The sequence below is a fragment of the Drosophila montana genome, unplaced genomic scaffold (genome assembly GCF_035044405.1).
Source record: "Drosophila montana isolate Dmon_TW-CO22-7 unplaced genomic scaffold, ASM3504440v1 contig_3848_1, whole genome shotgun sequence".
Lineage (NCBI taxonomy): Eukaryota > Metazoa > Arthropoda > Insecta > Diptera > Drosophilidae > Drosophila > Drosophila montana.
The window spans coordinates 1,464,294-1,483,859 of record NW_026998720.1 but is presented as its reverse complement, the minus strand read 5'-3'; the positions used below and the strand labels follow the sequence as shown (position 1 = coordinate 1,483,859).

The 19,566-nt window shown below is 44.0% G+C and overlaps 3 protein-coding genes across 3 annotated transcripts; 2 read left to right on the top strand and 1 right to left on the bottom strand.

Moving 5' to 3' along the window:
* The first annotated feature begins 188 nt into the window (after window positions 1-188).
* Window positions 189-4,027, top strand: gammaCOP (coat protein (coatomer) gamma). The gene is made up of 6 exons (XM_064696912.1): window positions 189-347; window positions 642-1,297; window positions 1,362-2,829; window positions 2,889-3,074; window positions 3,539-3,691; window positions 3,749-4,027. Exons 1-6 carry the CDS (start codon window positions 308-310, stop codon window positions 3,877-3,879), a joined length of 2,634 nt encoding a protein of 877 aa, XP_064552982.1. The 5' UTR covers window positions 189-307; the 3' UTR covers window positions 3,880-4,027.
* Window positions 4,028-5,633: 1,606 nt separating this feature from the next.
* On the bottom strand, window positions 5,634-10,554 carry pygo (pygopus). The gene is made up of 3 exons (XM_064696911.1): window positions 9,777-10,554; window positions 6,939-9,715; window positions 5,634-6,393 (listed from the first exon to the last, which is right to left on the bottom strand). The coding sequence occupies exons 2-3, from the start codon at window positions 9,536-9,538 to the stop codon at window positions 6,273-6,275; spliced, it is 2,721 nt and encodes a 906-aa protein (XP_064552981.1). The 5' UTR covers window positions 9,539-9,715; window positions 9,777-10,554; the 3' UTR covers window positions 5,634-6,272.
* Window positions 10,555-10,820: 266 nt separating this feature from the next.
* On the top strand, window positions 10,821-19,001 carry rod (rough deal). The gene is made up of 16 exons (XM_064696910.1): window positions 10,821-11,003; window positions 11,060-11,397; window positions 11,459-11,794; window positions 11,855-12,057; window positions 12,468-12,676; window positions 12,749-13,006; window positions 13,064-13,521; window positions 13,581-14,851; window positions 15,380-15,771; window positions 15,829-16,171; window positions 16,228-16,390; window positions 16,457-17,091; window positions 17,152-17,354; window positions 17,418-18,037; window positions 18,105-18,738; window positions 18,804-19,001. The coding sequence occupies exons 1-16, from the start codon at window positions 10,908-10,910 to the stop codon at window positions 18,912-18,914; spliced, it is 6,270 nt and encodes a 2,089-aa protein (XP_064552980.1). The 5' UTR covers window positions 10,821-10,907; the 3' UTR covers window positions 18,915-19,001.
* Window positions 19,002-19,566: the final 565 nt, after the last annotated feature.

Sequence of the window (19,566 nt, the reverse complement as noted above, 5' to 3'; positions counted from 1 at the left end):
TCGAATAAGCTTACAACTTACATACATTTTTTTTAATTTCTTACACTATTTAAGCAAGGAAATTGAACAATATATCGATGTACGAAAATTACTATTGCAATACATCGATGATGCAGAACATATGAGCAACACGGCTGTTAGGTGACTCTTAAAGTGGGGAACTACGTTTACAGCTGAATGGTAAACATCAAACTTCTTCTTGCTGTGTAGTGTGACGTGTACGCGTAGCGAAAAATCACATATTTTTCTTTAAAAAATTTTACAATTTCATTTGTTTCACACGTTACTGAAGTAAGCAACACATAAAATGGGCTCATTTCGCCGCGAGAAGGATGAAGAGGAGGACGGTAAGTAATTGGGTAACAACAATATAATACTAACAGTGCCGCCGGAGCGGCAACAAAACAACTGCCAACACTGCTGACCGCAGAAGGTGCTCTGCTGGCAGCCAAAAAGAGCATAAAACAGGAGTACAACAAAATTAACACACACACACACACATACAGTCTCAGAAATATCCCGAACATCACACATAGAAACTGCTTTAAAGTTCTAACGTTATATATTGCCTACGGCCGGTTCAACAAAAAAAAATCAAAACATGAAATATTTTATTTCGAACTCGCTAAACAAACGCATAGGTCCGACGAACGCGTACCAGAATCTGGAGAAGACCTCGGTGCTGCAGGAGACTCGCATTTTCAATGAGACGCCAGTGAATGCACGCAAATGCATACACATACTGACCAAGATCCTCTACCTGATGAATCAGGGCGAGCAGCTGGTGCCGCGCGAGGCAACCGATTGTTTCTTTGCCATGACCAAGCTGTTCCAGTCCAAGGATGTTGTGCTGCGCCGCATGGTCTATCTGGGCATTAAGGAGCTAAGCTCCGTAGCCGAAGATGTCATCATTGTCACCAGTTCGCTGACCAAGGACATGACAGGCAAAGAAGATCTGTATCGCGCCGCTGCCATACGTGCCCTCTGCAGCATTACAGATCACACCATGCTTCAGGCCGTCGAGCGTTACATGAAGCAATGCATTGTGGATAAAAATGCGGCCGTTTCTTGTGCCGCTTTGGTAAGCTCGTTGCGTCTATCCAACACCGCCGGCGATGTTGTCAAACGCTGGGCGAATGAGGCTCAGGAGGCCTTGAATAGCGATAATATAATGGTGCAGTATCATGCTCTTGGCCTGCTCTATCATATACGCAAATCGGATCGCCTAGCTGTCTCCAAGTTGGTCAACAAATTAACGCGCGGCTCGCTCAAGAGTCCCTACGCAGTGTGTATGCTGGTAAGCTGGATGGGATTGCTTTTAAATTGCAACTACTAAAACTTATAATATCGCTCCCAAACAGATACGTATCGCCTGCAAACTGATCGAGGAAGAGGACATACCCGCCGAGGAGCTCGCAGATTCGCCCCTGTATACATTTATTGAATCATGTCTGCGGCACAAGAGCGAAATGGTCATCTATGAGGCCGCCCATGCCATTGTCAATCTGAAGAACACAAATCCACGCATGCTTTCGCCGGCCTTCTCCATATTGCAGCTGTTTTGTAGTTCGGTTAAGGCAACGCTGCGCTTTGCTGCTGTGCGCACCCTGAACAAGGTGGCCATGACACATCCAGCTGCTGTAACCACATGCAATTTGGATTTGGAGAGTCTGATTACCGATTCGAATCGTTCAGTGGCCACGCTGGCCATAACAACACTCTTAAAAACCGGCGCCGAATCCTCTGTGGAGCGTTTAATGAAGCAGATCTCCACGTTTGTTGCTGAGATCTCCGATGAGTTTAAGGTGGTGGTGGTGCATGCTATATGCGCACTCTGCGCCAAATATCCGCGTAAGCATACAGTTCTGATGAACTTCCTGAGTGGCATGCTGCGCGAGGAGGGCGGTCTGGAGTACAAGACATCAATTGTGGACACCATTATAACGATCATTGAGGAGAATGCCGATGCCAAGGAGTCGGGTCTGTCGCATCTGTGCGAGTTCATTGAAGATTGCGAGCATGTCTCGCTGGCCGTGCGCATTTTGCATTTGCTTGGCAAGGAAGGTCCATTTGCGGCCACGCCCTCCAAGTACATACGCTTCATATATAATCGCGTCATTCTTGAGAGCCCCATTGTGCGCGCTGCTGCGGTGACTGCTTTGGCCCAATTCGGCGCCTCGTGTCCCGCTCTGCTGGCCAACATATTGGTTCTACTGGGACGCTGCCAAATGGATCCGGATGATGAGGTGCGCGATCGTGCCACCTACTATCTAAGCATACTTAACTCGGCCAAGCCGGAGCTCTACAAGAACTACATCATTGAGCGCGAGAATTGCTCACTAGCGCTGCTCGAGAAGGCGTTGACGGATCATTTGAATGGCGATCTGCAAAATCACTTTGACATTTCCATTGTGCCCAAGGCCGCTATTGTTAAGCCAGAGATCACCAACGATGTGATGATGGTCACCAGTGCACCGCGTGCACCAAAAATTACGCGAGAAGAGGAGAGCGCCGCACGTTTGGCTCAGCTGCCGGGCATACAAGTTCTGGGTCCCATTCATCGCAGCACAGCGCCCATACAGCTAACCGAGAGCGAAACAGAGTATACAGTTCAGTGTATCAAGCATATCTTTGCCCAGCATGTTGTATTCCAATTTGATTGCCTTAACACGCTCTCTGAACAATTCCTGGAGAATGTGCGCGTCGAGCTGACGCTACCCGAGGGCTATACGGCACGTGCCGTCTTATCCTGTCCCAAATTGGCCTACAACGAGTTACAGACAACATACGTAATTGTCGAATTTCCGCCGGATGCTAGCAGTTCCATAGGTAAAGTTATGGCTAAACTTTAATTTCTCAAATACTCAAATTTTGGTGTTTTTTTGCAGCTACATTTGGCGCCACTTTGCGTTTTGTGGTCAAGGATTGCGATCCTAATACTGGCGAGCCTGACTCGGATGAGGGCTACGATGATGAGTATATGCTGGAGGACTTAGACATCACAGTCGCCGACCAAATACAGAAAACGAAAAAGAACAACTTCCAGGTGGCCTGGGATGCCGCCGATAGTGAGGGTCAGTTTAATATATATATAGAGACTGTTTTATAATCTTGTCATGAAATGTGTAACGGATGACAGGAGATAGCTTTGACACCATATACATTACTGACCTCTACCACTACCTTTACTACCTCTTTTTAATATTGGGCAAAGATCCGTGGGTATAATACAGTACATCAGACGAAGTCTAACTGGTCAGAGCACTATTGCATAAAGCTAACATAGAAACAATCGATCAAAAATTTTTGTTGTAGGTAGAACATTTTTGTTTTCTAAATATCTCGATTATTTTACAAATTTATAAAAGTACACAAAATTAGCATGTAGGCTCTCATACAGCATACACAGATCGAGAATGTTTCATTTATTGGTTAGATCGGACTATAAACATCAGAGTTAATCACGACCGTCGCTTGGCCTAAGCATTCTTACTTTTAATCTATTATTCCTATTTTACAATTCTTGCATTTCTTACAGAGTGGCTACAAGCCGAAGACACCTTTGTACTATCGGCCGTTAGCAATCTACAGGATGCCGTCAATACTATTCTTAAAATACTGGGCCTAGGCGCTGCAAATCTATCCGAAAAAGTGCCCGAGGGCACGCATCTGCATACCGTACACTGCTCGGGTATGATAAAAACAACTATTAAGCCTGCATTTGATACTAATTCTAATTCTTTTGCAGGCACCTTCCGCGGCGGCGTTGAGGTGCTGGTGCGTGCCAAGTTGGCGCTCTCCGAGGGTGTCACGCTGAATCTAACCGTGCGTAGCACAGATCAGGATGTGGCCGAACTCATAACGGCAGCCATCGGATAAACTTACGCGCCATGCAGAGACTTAATAGGATCTCTGCGTGCTCTGCAAATACTATGATTATGAAAAGTATATTAATTAAAGCAAAAAGTTAAATGTAATCAAAAAATATATAATGTAGCTTTAAGCGGCGCCCTCAAAACAATTTCAATTTTTGCCCACTTTTTTGTGAGTTATTTTAAAGCCTCCAATTAAATCATAATTTTTGGGTATTGTGTGAGTTTCTAAGAGGATTTTTGTTGTTTTAATAGAAACTCATCCAAGCAATTTATATTATTATTTTTTTATTAAAGATTTAACCTGTGCGTGTTAAGTATAAGTATTCCAAAACTGAAATACAATCACAATATATACAATAATAACTAAGGAATGAAGTGTTCAAATAAGACGAACTAGACTTTGTTTTCGTAGCTGCAGAAACTACGCAACTTCTGGGTTAAGTGAGAGATGCATTCAAAATGTATATCCCATATGGATGACATTCCACAGGATGTATGTTGAACTGAAGATTTTCAACATGATTTTAGATAGTCTTTTTATTACATCGTGATCTGATATTGTATTTAGAATAATGAAACTTGTAATTGCGGAATTTTGTTAAAATATCTTGAAAAACAAAAAGGCTAATCGTACCTGACAACTATTTGATCCAACTTATGTACTTACATCAACAAAAGAACGGATCTATTCGAGGAATTATTAGATATATAATTGGACTAGTTTACATAGACACTGACACATGGATATATAGTGATCAAGTATATATATATGTGCCCTTTGTGGTTGAACATTTTCTCTTCTATACGCCAACCATTTTGGTAAACAAGTTAATATTGTAACTCAATTATTCATTCAACAAAGAGAATATAGGTTTGAACAGCAGAGGTTGGTATATAAACGTTGTCAAGTCCTAGGCAATAGAATAAATGATTGTAATTGGTTATTAATTGGTAACTGAAGACACATGTATTCATAAAAAAAATTACATACCCACTTATTTGCATTTGAGTGAAGTCACGATATAGTTTTTTGATTGTATCGTACTCGGCCACAGTTTAACTTTTTAAGTTGTGAGTAAACACGATCAAAAGTTTTCAACTTATTTTGTATGTATTTTTTTTTTTATTTAATTATAAATAACTTAAGTTGCAATTTATACAATTTTCTCATTTTGAATTCACGCGTTAACTTTTAATGCTTAAATTAGTTCTGTTTCGCTGCATTTATTTAATAATTTCTTGTGCTTTCTTTTGTTCGCAATCGATTTCACTCGCATTCCGTGTTCCGTTTATTGCTTCTCGATCTTTAATAATTTGTAAATACCCAAACTTCTTATCAGTTCAATCGATACGTCAATACTCTTTCGCTTAGCATACATATTAAGTATTTATCTTCTTTTTTGTTTTTTTTTTCGTTTGTTTTTGTTTAAAAAGTTTATGCAAAATTGACGCAAGAGTAAAAAACACCACACGAAAGACTTTTTGTTGAAAACAATTTCACACACACGGCTAAATTTTGTTTACGTTACAATTTGTATGCTCATTGTCAGATCGATATTTAGTTTTAAAGATATCTTATGTGTGTATATTATATATATATATATGTATAGTATATGCATGCACTTCACACACACTTATAACTCTAATAATTCGAAAACAAATTGTAAAATTAACGTTTTGTGTTCGCTTCTAAACTGCTTTTCCTTATCTTTTCGCTTAAGAATTTAACGTTATATCTCTTCATTCTTGAATATCCCATTGTTTTTTTTTATTCATAATTTTGCCTTTTTTTTTAATACACACTAGAGTAGATTGATATTTGCTTTCGTTATCGAAGTTTCGCCTTTTTCAGTGTGTATTTCAGATTTTTGTTGTTTTTGTTTTCTGCCATTTCCGTTACTTTCTGCTTATCATGCTTTCTAGGCTGACAACAACGAATCGTCTCACACGCGATACAGATATAGATTTATATATATGTATACTATGCTATACTATATTACAATTAGCATACATATTTCGTGTTTTCAGTGTTGCTTAAGGTTTGATTTTGCTTTTGTTAAGGATGCGCGCAATTGAGCCTGGCCGAAGCGAAAAATCACAACACAGCTTCGGCCACATATATATATATATATATAGTATATACATATGTATATATATATATATATATATATTGTGAGTTTTTGCATTTAATTTGATGGTTTCGTTGGGGACCTTTGACTATTGTGAGCGCATGTGGTATGTTGTATGTGGGTTACCTTAAACTGCTTAAACCCTACAATTAAAATAGTTAATGCTTGGATATATTTATACAGAGTGAATGAGTGCTAGCTGGTGGTGATTGTTGTTGTTATCATCGTTGTTGTTGTTGTTGGTGTATTGTAGGTTGTTGGTGGTTCTTCAGCACTTGAACTTGACCATGGGTATATGCTTGGAAGACACACACTTGTCACAGCACCACTCAGCAAACACCTCCTTGTTGAGCATTTGAAAGGCCGCCTCCGTCAGTCCCACGCAGGTTCTAGAACATAGAAAATAATTTAAATAAAGGATTGATCCATTAAAAAAAAAAGGAATTTCTTGTTTCGACTGACCACAGCCTAAAGGGTAAGAGCTAGAAAATTGAATTTTTGACAGTGCAAAGTTTTAAATATACAAAAATAAATGGCTGTATGTATTTACGAGTCTTTGTGATAATTTACTGTAGACATATTACGCTTTATAAAACTTCCCACATCTCTGGGTGGGAAATAAGGGGAATAAGTATGGGCATAAGACTAACTTCCCCCTGATCGGCTTAAAACTTATTTTCGTAGGCCACTTTTTCAAAATTAATTCAAATCCGCACCACAGGACAGAAAATTGGGGAACTAAAAGGTTTCTGCCAAAGTAACTTTTTATCCAATCGACGTTAAACTGATTTGAAAGAGTTACTTTTTTTTTTTTGATAAACAACCTCAAAGGCCGGAAAATGGACAGAAAACGGATTTTTAATTTAATGTGAAATACTTTGCCCGTGCAAGGCCGGACAATACTTGATAGTATTCGATATAAGACGTTGCTTACCTGTGAAAAAAGAAATTACAACCGGATTCACAGAAGACCGCCTCATCGTTGTCGTTGACCTCCTTATGGCACATGCCACATGGGTAAATGGGCGGCGCATTTGGATTCTGCGGGTTGAAGACCATTGGTTGACCCGGTGGATACATTTTGCCACCGCTCATTGTCATGGGCTTGCCCATGGGGCCGCCCATGTTGCCCATGGGTCCACCCATGGGGCCGGGACCCATATTGCCCATAGGACCCGGACCCATGGGGCCACCACCGCCGCCACCGCCAAACATGTTCGGCCCGCCCATCGGACTGTGTCCGTGGCTGTGATGATGTGGGTGTGAGTGTGCGTGGTGAGGTGGCATTCCGTGATGCGGTGGCGGTCCATTCATGCCGCCTGGTCCCGGACCAGGTCCTGGCACACCGCCCATATGACCATGACCCATGTGTGGGCCAGCATTGCCGTGTGGACCCATCATGTGCGGATTACCGCCGCCACCGCCCATATGGGGTGGCATGCCGCCTGGACCGGGACCATGCATGCCCGGTCCGGGTCCCATCATGTGATGCGGCGGTAGACCACCTGGATGCGGATGATGCGGGTGCGGATGATTCATGAGCTGCGGGTGCGGTGGTCCTCCAAGGTGTGGGGGTTGCTGAGGTGGCAGCATTTGATTCATGCCCATGCCCATGGGACCACCAGGTCCGTGACCAGGTGCACCTGGTCCGCCTGGTGGTCCAACCATATGGACGCCCATCGGGCCATGTTGTTGCTGCTGATGTTGTTGCTGCTGTTGTTGCTGCTGCTGTTGCTGTTGTTGTTGCTGTTGTTGTTGTTGTTGCTGCTGCTGCTGCTGCTGCTGCTGTTGTTGTTGTTGTTGCTGCTGTTGTTGCTGCTGCTGCTGTTGTTGTTGTTGTTGTTGTTGTTGTTGTTGTTGTTGTTGCTGCTGCTGTTGCTGCTGCATAGGAACATTTGGATTCATTTGCTGGCTCATCATGGGTCCATTGTTGTTGCTCATGTTGTTGCTGTTGTTGCTGCCTGGGCCGCCGCTAAGCGCTGGCGATTGCAACGGACTGGGCCCAGAATTGGGCATGCCCGGACTGGGACCGGCGCTGTTTAACGCATGATGCGGTGACATGGCGGGCGGCGCTGGTGAGGACGTAGGCACTGATGTGGTCGCTGTTACCGACGTTGACGTCGTCGTCGCCGCTGTGGATGCTGCTGATGACGCCACTGGCATTGGACCGTTCGATTGCATTGCATTGGGCACACCGCCCAAACGGCCACCTGCCGCCGCTGGCGACAGATGTGGATGAGGATTTTGATTGTTGTTGCTATTGTTGGGATTGTTGCCATTGTTGTTATTGTTATTATTATTATTATTGCTATTGTTGTTGTTGGCCGAATTGCCACCCATCATGTTGCTGCTGTTATTATTGTTGTTGTTGCTGTTGGCTGGCGACATGCCACCGGGCCCAACTAAACCGCCCGGCCCAGGACCCGGACCTGGACCTGGTCCACCGGACATGTGACTGTGATTTGTTGGCCCATTGCCCAGCGGACTGTGCAGGGGCGGCGGACCCATTTGTCCATTGTTCATGTGCGTCTGTTGCGGGTTTTGTGGCTGCTGCTGCTGTTGGGTTCCTGGTTGCTGTTGGCCCGGCCCGGGCCCAGGTCCTGGACCCAGTGGACTGCCAATTTGATTGCCCATGGGTGAGCCCATTGGCAGCGAGTTCATTGGCGAATTCTGTCCGGGCATCGGTCCACCAGCACCGCCCATGGGCGATCCCTGCATTGCACGCGGATTAGGCCCGTTGGGACCGCCCATGGGTGATAGTCCGCCCATACCCATATGATGTGGGGATATGCTTGGTCCTCCCATGTTGCCCATCGGACTCATGCCGCCCATGCCAGCCATTGCGCCCATTGGACTGCCCATGGGTACTCCGCCGGCTCGACCATGATTCATATGCGGCGGCAGTCCAACGCCGGGTCCCATGCCATGCGGATGCACGCCAGGTCCTAAAGGGCTCACGCCAGGTCCCAAAGGGCTCATGCCGCGCATGGGTGGCGGCCCACCCATATGATGTGGTCCGTGTGGCCCATGGCCCATGGGTCCACCGCCGGCGCTAGGATGATGCGGATGTGGATGCATATGCGGATGCATGCCCATGCCCATGCGCTCCTCCCAATGCGGGTGCGGGCCAAAATGGCCGCCGGGTCCGCCGGCGCCACCCATTTGATTCATAGCCGCCATGGCAGCGGCTGCTGAGCTGGACATGGCAGATACCTGGGGGCTATCATCGAACGGATTGGAGGCGACGATTGTATCACCAAAACCGCCCATCGGCGGCGGTGGCAATAAATCCTGCGGTGTTGGCGGCGCCGATTGTTGTTGTTGCATCGAATTGGCAGCGGCAGCCGCCGCAGCTGCCGCCGCTGCAGCAGCTGCCGCCGCCGAATTGGCCGCATTTGATGTTTTCCGTCGTTTTTTCGGATTACTCGGCGCCGAGATGATATCCGTCGGTGGCGGCGGCTTAAAATCAGGCGGACAGAGACCGCCCGCTGGACCCGGCAAACGATATGGCGCCATACCGATATTGTGGGTCATATTCGAGGTGTTTTTCTTCCGAATGGTGGCAGCTTTTCTTTAACTACGGGGCGAACGAAAATTTCTATCTAATGGCGTCGTCGATCCGCGGGATCACGACGCGTTTATTCAAAATACAAATTGATTGGAAATGCGGCTCTCGATTTTTACTTCCTTTAGCCGAGCGGGGCTGCCAACCTGTGCGAAAAGGAGCTCCTTGAGTGATGTATAGATTTTAATTAATTGCTGCACCATTTACCACTGCATCCCAATGAGAAAAGTGTCCAAAAAATAAACCTCTGTGAGGACAGAAGCCGCCACAAATGCGACTACCTTGGCAATTTCAGAGCTGGCAACTCTACGCGCGCATGTCGTCAGCGTTGGCAGCGTCTCTGAGCAGCGTAGCGCCAAGCAGCAGCACCTGCACCACAAATAACACAATATGCGATATGGGCTGCACGTTGCAATAATTAACCGTTTTGTGTTTTTTTTTTATTTGATATGATTAATTGATTTTGTTAGACACAACGCTGATTATCCTTTCGTTTTCTTTTTTAATTACAATTTTCTCACTTACTGGCTCTTCTTCTTGCCACCGATTTAATGTTCTTTCTGCACCACCACCGCAAAGCAGCGGCAGCAAATTTTGCTGCGTTTTTTAATAATTACACTAGAAATTGTAAGCGCATTCTTATGTGCGGCTACTCGATATAATTTGCACGTTTTTAATTTTCAGCATGCAGTATTGCCGTTTGCGCAAGCAAATTTCATCCGTGGTTTTCGTTTTTTGTTGATGGCCGCGGTGCCCGACTATATTTTTATGTGTGAATTGGTTGCTGCGTAACCATTTGAACACAAATAACACATAATTTTGGGTTGTTTAGAGCCACACTTGGTCATTAGTACGCCGATGCGTTTAAAATTGCTGCGTAACTATAATAATTCGTCAATTTTTGTATGCGAAGCGTCGTGGATTCTAAAATATAAATAATTTTCCTCGCCTGTCAGCCAAGGTGACCGTATTTCGACAACAACCAAATACCAAAATTGCATTCTTTATTTTATAGTTAGGATGACCATCAATCTATGCGTGTTCAGCCCATCGATATGACATTTAGATAATATCGATAAGCAAAAACTTTAAACATGTTTATGACTTAAATTGACTTGAAAGCCATATTGCAAATCATATATAAATAAACCTGCTGAGTATTTGGTCTTCAGTGGTATAAAAGTGATAAATAGCATATTTATACTTAATAGAACTATCGAAACTAACGCCATTAGCTGATGTAAACTCTCACCCCTATGGCAAGTGACGCTTACAATTTTGGCGCTGGCTGATTTAAATTTGTTTTTTTGTATCGACTAAAAGTTTGCGTGCTAAACAATGTGGAGCAACTTTGAAGCGTCTACGGTGGAGGATGAGACCATTTCCAATGCCTTTTCCTCACGCAGCATTTTCAAAATAAGCAGCGAAGTTGAGGTGAAATGCACTTGAAACTAAAAAAAAAAGAAAATTAAAACTATTTTGTTTGTTAGGTTGCAAAATATCCTGCTATTCAGGCATCGGTGCAAAGTGGCAAAATGGTGATATCGGTAGATAAGAGTCTGTTGCTGCTCGAGGATGAGCTGGTGGCCAAGTGCAGTTTTCTCAGTTTTGGCGCACAGATCGATGCAATTGCCATATCCAACAGCGGAAATCTGATTGTGTGCGGCCTAACGGATGGCGAAGTCCATGGCGTATATATCAAGGGTTTGTTACTGTTCAGTGTTTGCATTAAAATGGAAGATGTTAGCATCAATAGCGGCACATTTACAAGCATACAACAATTGGATCAGCACTTTTACTTTACCTGCAAAAATGGCAGCGTCTATTGGTGAGTAGAATCCGCGCTCAGATATGGGGATTATCTCGCTTAACCACTTTCACGTTTCTAGCCTGAGTGAGTTCAATGAAAGCCAGCTGGAATCACTATCCAATGTAACGTTAACTGATAATGAAAACATGGCTGCACTTCTGGATGATGTCACCATTGAGCGCACATCCACTGGACGTGCTGTCAACAGCGTGGATAGCGCTCTACTGCTCAAGCAGCCTACAGGCCTCGGCTTTGCCATCAACAATCGGGAGTCGCCGTGTGCTGCTCACGATCTGATTATAACTGGCGCGCAGGGCACACTCAATTTTAAAAGCGCTTCCAATGATGTCACCCGCATCAATTTGCCAACGCATCTGGGCAGCATAAAGGACATCTACAATGCGGAGCATTACATGTAGGTTTGAGCATAAAAATATCTGCATATTTACAATTTAGATGTTCTCCATGCTCGCAGCATTGCCTTGACCCATTCTGGTAACCTGCTGCAGATTTGTCCGTTTACGCGAACTGTCAGCTTAAGTCAGTCGACGCTGAGTCGCACGCTGCTCGTCGAGGACATGCTGGTCATGGAGTCCAGCGAGGAGCATGTGGAGCTGTTAATACTTACCAAACCCACAGCAGATGGCGAGCGTTTCATTAAAATTGTCGAATATCCTTGTAAGTTTTGGTTTCATTTGTATTTGATGCTGCTTAGTGCGGCAACACATTCAAAAAGTTTTATTGCTTCCGCTTATGAAAACCCGCAAGTCGATAATGAGATAGCATAGAAAGAAGAGACTGTAAGTGAGTCGAAGTGACTCAAAAGAAAATTAGTTTACTGTTTCTTGTACTAGCTGGTCAGTTAAAGGTCGAAGTTAAAGACAAGCAAAATGGAAACTTCTAACAATAAAACTACTGATCGTTTTCGCCTTCAGGTTAGACTGCGACTTTCTGGTTTTCTCATAAGCAGAAGCGGCAGCAGTTTGCAATAGTCAAAGCAAAGAAATAACAGAAGTTTGCGACTTTTGCTGTTCCGACTGAACACATTTTTAAACACTGATCCTCACGACTGATTGTCAACTTTTTAGCGCTCAAGTGCAAAAACGAGGTGGAGGTGCCGTTGCACGCCTGGCTCATCCGGCAACCGAAGAGCGCCGTCAATTTGTATTATCTGGCGGCCCGGGCGATTAGTGAAAAGGAAATTCCTTCGGAGCTGGAAATGATGATGGTCTCCGAGACGGATCCCAGTGATCGTTTGAAGAAACTCATTGCTAAGGGACGTCTGGAAGAGGCGGAGGTAGCTACTTGATTACGTCTTATTAGTATAACATTAGTTATTTATTGTCTCTGCTTTTGCGTTATCGCCCAGGACTTTGGCAAACAATTTGAGCTGTGTTTGCAGCCCATCTACGAGGCCAGAGCCAAACGTATTCTCATCGAGCTGTGCAATGCAAACACACACAATGCGCAGCTCGCCGATCTGGAAGATAAGTTTCAAATGCTGCTTAAATTACTGGGTCAGATCGAGAGTAAAGCGTTTATCAAAAATAATCGCATGATTAATTTAAGTTCACGTCAAATTTTGGAGCGTTACTTAAAGGAAATACAGAAGAGATTGGATTTTGAGGTGAGCATTTAAACGATTGCTGAAACACGCTTATTTATAGTTAACATTCCCACCCAGGAAGATGAGCTGCACATGCTGGAAATAGATGAGCAACTGCATCGCCTCAAAACACTGGCAATCATTGATCCCTATGAGTGCAACACCGAGTGGCAAAAGTTCGTGTACAACACGAATCTAGTGAGGGTGGTCAAGGGCATGTTTAGCAACGATATGCCCTCCGCCTGCCTTATCTGGCGTCGTCACTCGAGCAGCATTTTGCCACATCTCAGCGAGGATGAATTGCGTACACTGCTGGGTTTTATACCCAGTAATACGGAACCACTAAATGTGGTGCAGTGGTTGCGCCAATTCGTGCCCATGGTCAGCAGTACGCATCCAACCATTATGCCGTTTATTACCGACTGGAGCATTGAGATGACCCGCAAGCTGCAATATAGCGAACACTGGCCCGATATTGGTCTCGAGTTTGCGAGCAATATTTTAGAAATATTCGAGGAAGTTCAATTTATCTACTCGTGAGTTTTTGTTGCTGTTAAATAATGAAAAGAAACTAAACTCGTTTCGCATTTTTCAGCCATTTGGGTCGCCAGCAGGAGCGCAACATTGGCAAGCTGCGCGATCTGGTCAATGCTCTGCAGGATTTATCAGTATTAAAAACGAGCTACAAGCTGGTCTTTACGCTGGACAACTATATGCAGGACTCCATAGATGACAAAGCGTTGCGCATATTACAGCGCGTACATTTGGATAATTTACAGAACCTGGTAAAGGATTTTCTATATCCCATCTATAAGGAGAAGGGTCGCCAGCCGTTAAATGTCATCAAACAGTATATAGCCCAATTGGTGGGAAATCGTCAATCGCTTAGCAATTGGCTGGAGCGCGCAATGGCCTGCATAGAGCTGCTGCACAACGAGGATAGTCGCATGGAGTGCGCCCTCTCGATACTACAAAATGCGCCGGTGCCGTGGCCAGAAACGCTGTCACCGCTTATTAAACTGCGCAATTCCACGCATCCACTGAGCGCGAAGATCAATGCTGAATACGAGATACAAGTCATAAAGATCATGAAGGTCAAGTACGGCTGGCCAGCGGATAGCTCGGCTGACATCAATCTGGAGCTATTTATGATGCGCATTGTTAAGCTAAATTTGCCGGACATGCTGGACGATATACACACACTGACAAAAGCGGCGCCAGAGATCTCCACCAGCGCCAATTTCAATTGCTGCTATCAGATGGCGAGACGTGGTCAAATTGAGTTGGCCTATGAGTTCTTCAAGTCGCTTAAATGCAAATATATTGAAAAGCAAGGCAGCGATGTTGTTGATATCCTGGCCAATCTGCTCGAGATGAGCTCGGGCTCGTTTGTGAACGAAGCCAAATTGCAGGAGCATGTTAATCTGCTAGAGTTATTCAAGCTGTTGCTGCCCCATGTGGATTCTGTGTACAGTCAGCGCTATCTGCTCATTAAACATTGCTTTCAATTGCGGCAAAAGTTCAGTTTGCAGCTAAACGCCAGCAGTGATCTGATATCGCTTCAAAGGCGCCTGGAGCTGCTAGATGAGGGCATCGAACTGATCATGTCACGCGCTCAGGCTGCATTGAATGTGTGCGCTTTTATAGTCAATGAAATGGCTGATCTATGCGGCGCACTTCATCTGCAAAAGGTGCAAGGATTGTTGCGCATTAGCCAGCGCATGGGCTGTCTGCCGCTCAGCTGTGCATTGGCTCATCACGTACTGGAATTCATCGACTGTGTGCCAGCGAATAGCGTTGAGTTTATCAACTTTGCCATTGAGCTGCTGGTGCAGCAAATTAACGAGGCCAAGAGTAATGGACTTGGTAAGTATTAAGTCTGATTATATACGTTAATGTCTATATATTTTAACCGACTAACTAATTAGTAATCAGCGACTGCCTTAAAGATTCCGCAGTAGTAACCAATTAGATCGTATCTAAACTCGTTTTATTTGAATCTATCGTGCTTCATCAATTAAATAAAATTCACTTTAGAAAAACATGCAGAAAACTCCAAGAGGATATTTTCTCTTCCTTTGTCCGATCGGCTTTGAATTCATATGAATTTCGTTTTTATTCATTTTATTTATATCAATTCCGAAGATCGGAAATTCCTTAGTTGAACCAATTGGGGTCCAAGGTTTTTCAATTCTCGTCTGACCAACTTAAAACTTAATAAATAATCGTAAATTTGTTGAAGTTATGCATGAAAATCAATGAATTCACTGCCCCAAACGAAAAAAATAGATGGAAAAGTGATAGTTTGAACTAACAGAAGACACCTTATGTGTTAGGGAAAGTCGAGTATTTCCTGTAAGTAAATTAGTTAAATACTTTGTTTTCTCACAACAGAGATGTATTCTTCGCTGAAGATGCTCAACGAAAGTGATCCTTTGAGCTTTCCGCTGGCCTACGAGCTACTAACGGAGGCGCTGTTGCATGAGCGCAGTCGCCAGCGCGATCTTAATGAGCTGATTAAGTATGTGCGCGTCGCAGTCATACACTATCCGATGGATGTCATAGAGGCGCACTATCTGGGTAAGGAGAAGAGCATAAACGATCAAATATGTCGCGCGCTCGATGGCGCACCAATTGCACTGGGCGAGACAACGCTAAATTTCTCCACGGCGCTCAATGAGTCTATTGAGGTGAAATTGACTGTGGAGCAAACGACCAAGAAGCGTTACTCCGTGTCTATGTTCGATGATGTCGATGTGCAGCCCCAGAAGCAGCCGCAGCAGAAGGTACAGCGATTTCGCTAACTCAACTTTAAAATTTATTAGAATATGTATACCCTATAGAAACGCATGACCGGCAGTCTGCCCATTGTCAAGTTCTTGGCGCGCACACTGCTCCTGATGACCATTGAGACGAAACCAAATAATTCGTTGTTGCTGCAATTGCAACAGCTGCTGCCAGAGAATGTCAAGGGCGATATTGATGGCGCTCGCGCCGATTTCTTTTTGTCGCTGGAGCATTTGACCAAGGCCAAGGAGCACGATGTCTGGTACATTATGTCACAGTATCTGCTGGAATATCAGAAACAGAATCGCAGCAGGAAGATCATTAACGAGGGTTTCATAACGCTGCAATTACGCCGCATCCTGCGCAATGCCATGAACAACAAGGAGGCCAACTTAATTGGTAAAACTCTAAAGCGTTTGCCTCATCTCCGCTCTAATTGCTTCAAACCCTTTCAGAGCTCTTCACCATGCTGGTAGCGGATACCGAATCTCGGGCCCTGCTGGACAAGCTGTCCATGGAGGTGAAAACGGATCAGCAGAAAATACATTTTCTCACTCTCTCCGCCATGTACAATGAGCACATTGACGAAATGGATTATGTACAAGAATTGCGTGCCAAGTATGTTAAATCCTAGGCTATGTAATTAGTCTTTTTATGTTTAATACTACTTTCGCATTTCAACAGACGCAATAAGCTGTATTACTATTTGGAGTTCTGCCAACAGGATCCGAGTATTAAAGGCAAATTCAATGCCGATATGGACAACATTGATCAGCTGCTAAAGGAATTTCACAACAAGCGTCTCAACGTGCAGCTGCTGGAGCGAATGAGCACAGACTTTGGTTTGGATTATCAAAAGATGCTCATCACACAAATATTGAGCATATTGAATGCACAGGAACTGCGCTATGAGATTAAGACGGATACGTTTGGTGACGAAGAGCTGGTCATGTTAAGCAGCGTGCACGAGATACGGGATATGTGCCAGCCCTACATAAATGAAATCAAGAATGTAGAGCTCTTCACCTCCAAGCTGAAGCAGTTCATTGATGAGATCAACATCTATTTCTATGAGCTGTATCTATGCGTTATTGAGATTCTTATGTTCTTCGATGCAGCGCCCAAGCAGATGGAAACCTGGATAAATATTTTACATTTCCTGCGCCACAAAATGATCAGGAGACGTCGCAATCGCCCTGGTCAACTGGAGACGGACATGTGGCTGCAGTCGCAAAAGGAGAACGGAGTGCTGCCCAAGATTGCGCGCTATCGCCTTCCCTTCAAGCCCATTGTGGAAAAGCCTCTGAAAGACATTCTCGGTGGGTTGTTGTGGTAGACACTTAAAGCTTATTTGTTTACCTTATAAATTGCTTCTGCAGACAGCGAGCTGAACGTGGACAACTGTCAGAGCTGGTTCCCCCTCATACTTATGTGCACTTCGCTGAAGAACTCCAAGGATATCTCACAGAATTGTGACTACTTTTGTATGGCAGCCGTTAAGAACTCTATAGCCGAGTACAAATCGAAAAACGATTCGGAATCCTGGAGCTTGCATCCAACCAATAATGCATTCCTTAAATCGGTGCCAACTTGAGCTTCATTTCCCACAGTTTGAAGTTTAATTTTAAGACGTTTTTACTTGCAGATACTCCGCTTGGTTAAGAACGTACACAGTCCCAGCAAGGTGTTCCTTATCTTGTATTTTGTTGCCGGCTATGCGCCTGAGGGTGCCGATCAGGTGGAGGCCTCCTATGAGTGCTGGAAATATGCCAAGGACCATGGTTCGCTTACCAATGATCCCAAATGCCAAGATCAGTTAGCTAAAATCAAGCGCAGATATCCCATACAAAAGACACAACATTTGCTCTACGTTTATGGCATGACCGATGAGAAACTGTTGCGTCTGGTCGAGCATCCCATAGAGCTAATACATTGCCTATACCATCACGAACTGATACTCAAGTCCAGCAAGGTGGACATCAATGCACTGGTCAAAGAGATTTGTGCATTGCACGAGCTCACTCTGAGTAACATACAGTTTAAGCTGTTACAGAACTGGCTGTCCGTCACAATGGAGACCACAGACGGTACTATCTTAGAGGAGACGTTCCTTGAAGATCAGAACTGGCCGGAGAATGGCAGCAACGGTAATGGCGATGATACCGGCAATGCCAGCGAAAATGTTGTGCGCGCATTTTATTTACTCAGCAGCTGGCCCAAATCGGAGGCGGTGCAGTTCCTGGTGGGCCTCATCTTTAAGGGCGGGTAAGCTAGAAGCCAATCGTAAGAGTTCTGATCTTATATCTGTGTTTGTAACCTTCTGCCTTTGCAGCCCTGTCAACACCTCCACGCAGCTACAGATGTACGAGTGCTACTCTAAGCTCAACGATGGTAGCAATTCCTTCAGCAACACCATCAGCCAGCGCGAGTTCATCACCATCAAGTGTGTCCACAAATTGAAGGCTCTCGGCTACAATTCCAATATAGAGAAATTCGCTGATGACAACTGCGATAAGATTAACATCTTGAAGATGGTCTGGCAGCGCAATGCACAGAATCCACTCTCGCTGGAGGTGATGGCTGACATTTGCCTGGGCTTCGATATACATTTGCCCAAAATCTGGAATGGTATACTGAAACGCATGGTTATATTTAATATGGTGCGTGAGCTAAATGCATTAGTCGATGTGCTCAGCTGCAAGCCGCAGCTTTTGCACTTGGATGGTCTTGCACTGGCCTGGGACTGTGTGTTGACACATCCGCTCAAGAACGCAGTGCAAACGCGCTCCATTGCCCTGGAGGAGCGATTGCAGAAAACACTGCTGCGTCTGCAGGGTTGCCCTGTGGTGGATGCACTGAATCTATATCAATTTGCCGAGCTCTGCATGCTTATCCATCGTCCACATATGGCCGCTACGGTGCTTATTTACTGTCAAAGCACCGAGCAGCGCGAAAAGATAAAGAAGGTAAGTTTATGAGAGATATAAGGTTTTTGTTGTTGTTCTTCAAATAATCACGTTTGTATTTGCAGCTTATTATGTCTAGACATGTGGACAATTTGCGCCAGCAGATTCTGGAGCTGGAGGATGCCGGCTTGATACCAATGGTTCTTAACTTTGCTCTGAAGGAATTGAATCTCTAGTGAATCATCTGAATCAATCAGTATAGATAAAATGTTAGTTTGTTAACTTGAATACATATTTAAAACTTTCGTATTTACTGTAATCTTGAGATTATAGTAGCATTAAAACATTCCCATCGATATAAAAGTTGGTTTTCATATGTAGAATATTTTAGACCTAAAGAAACCTTAACTTTACTACGAGCTTTACTATGTTCATAGCATATAAACAAGAACTTATCATTTGTCATTACACTGTCTACCTTTTATACTATAATCAGCTGAAAATCGAGTTTTAGTAAAACGACGTATACATAAAACCTCTAAATCTATAAGGCTTTTTAATCTTCGGTACCCAAAAAAAAAAAAACATTTATAATAACGAAGAAAGAAACCGAAGGAATCTTTGGTAGATCGCTATACATATATTTGTATTTCCCATGCATAAACAGATATTGATTATATTCAATTAATTTTCTCAATAACATTTGATTTATTAGATTATTCGTAATCACAATCAAATTAAATTTTTCGCTAATCAACAAATAGTAACGGCATTTATGACATCACTAAGCGCCGCTAATGAACAGTGGAGCAAATACAGGGGATAACCTACTTAGTTGCAGGCGCATTGTTTAATTACATGCAAACAGGTGTACACATTTTAATTGAT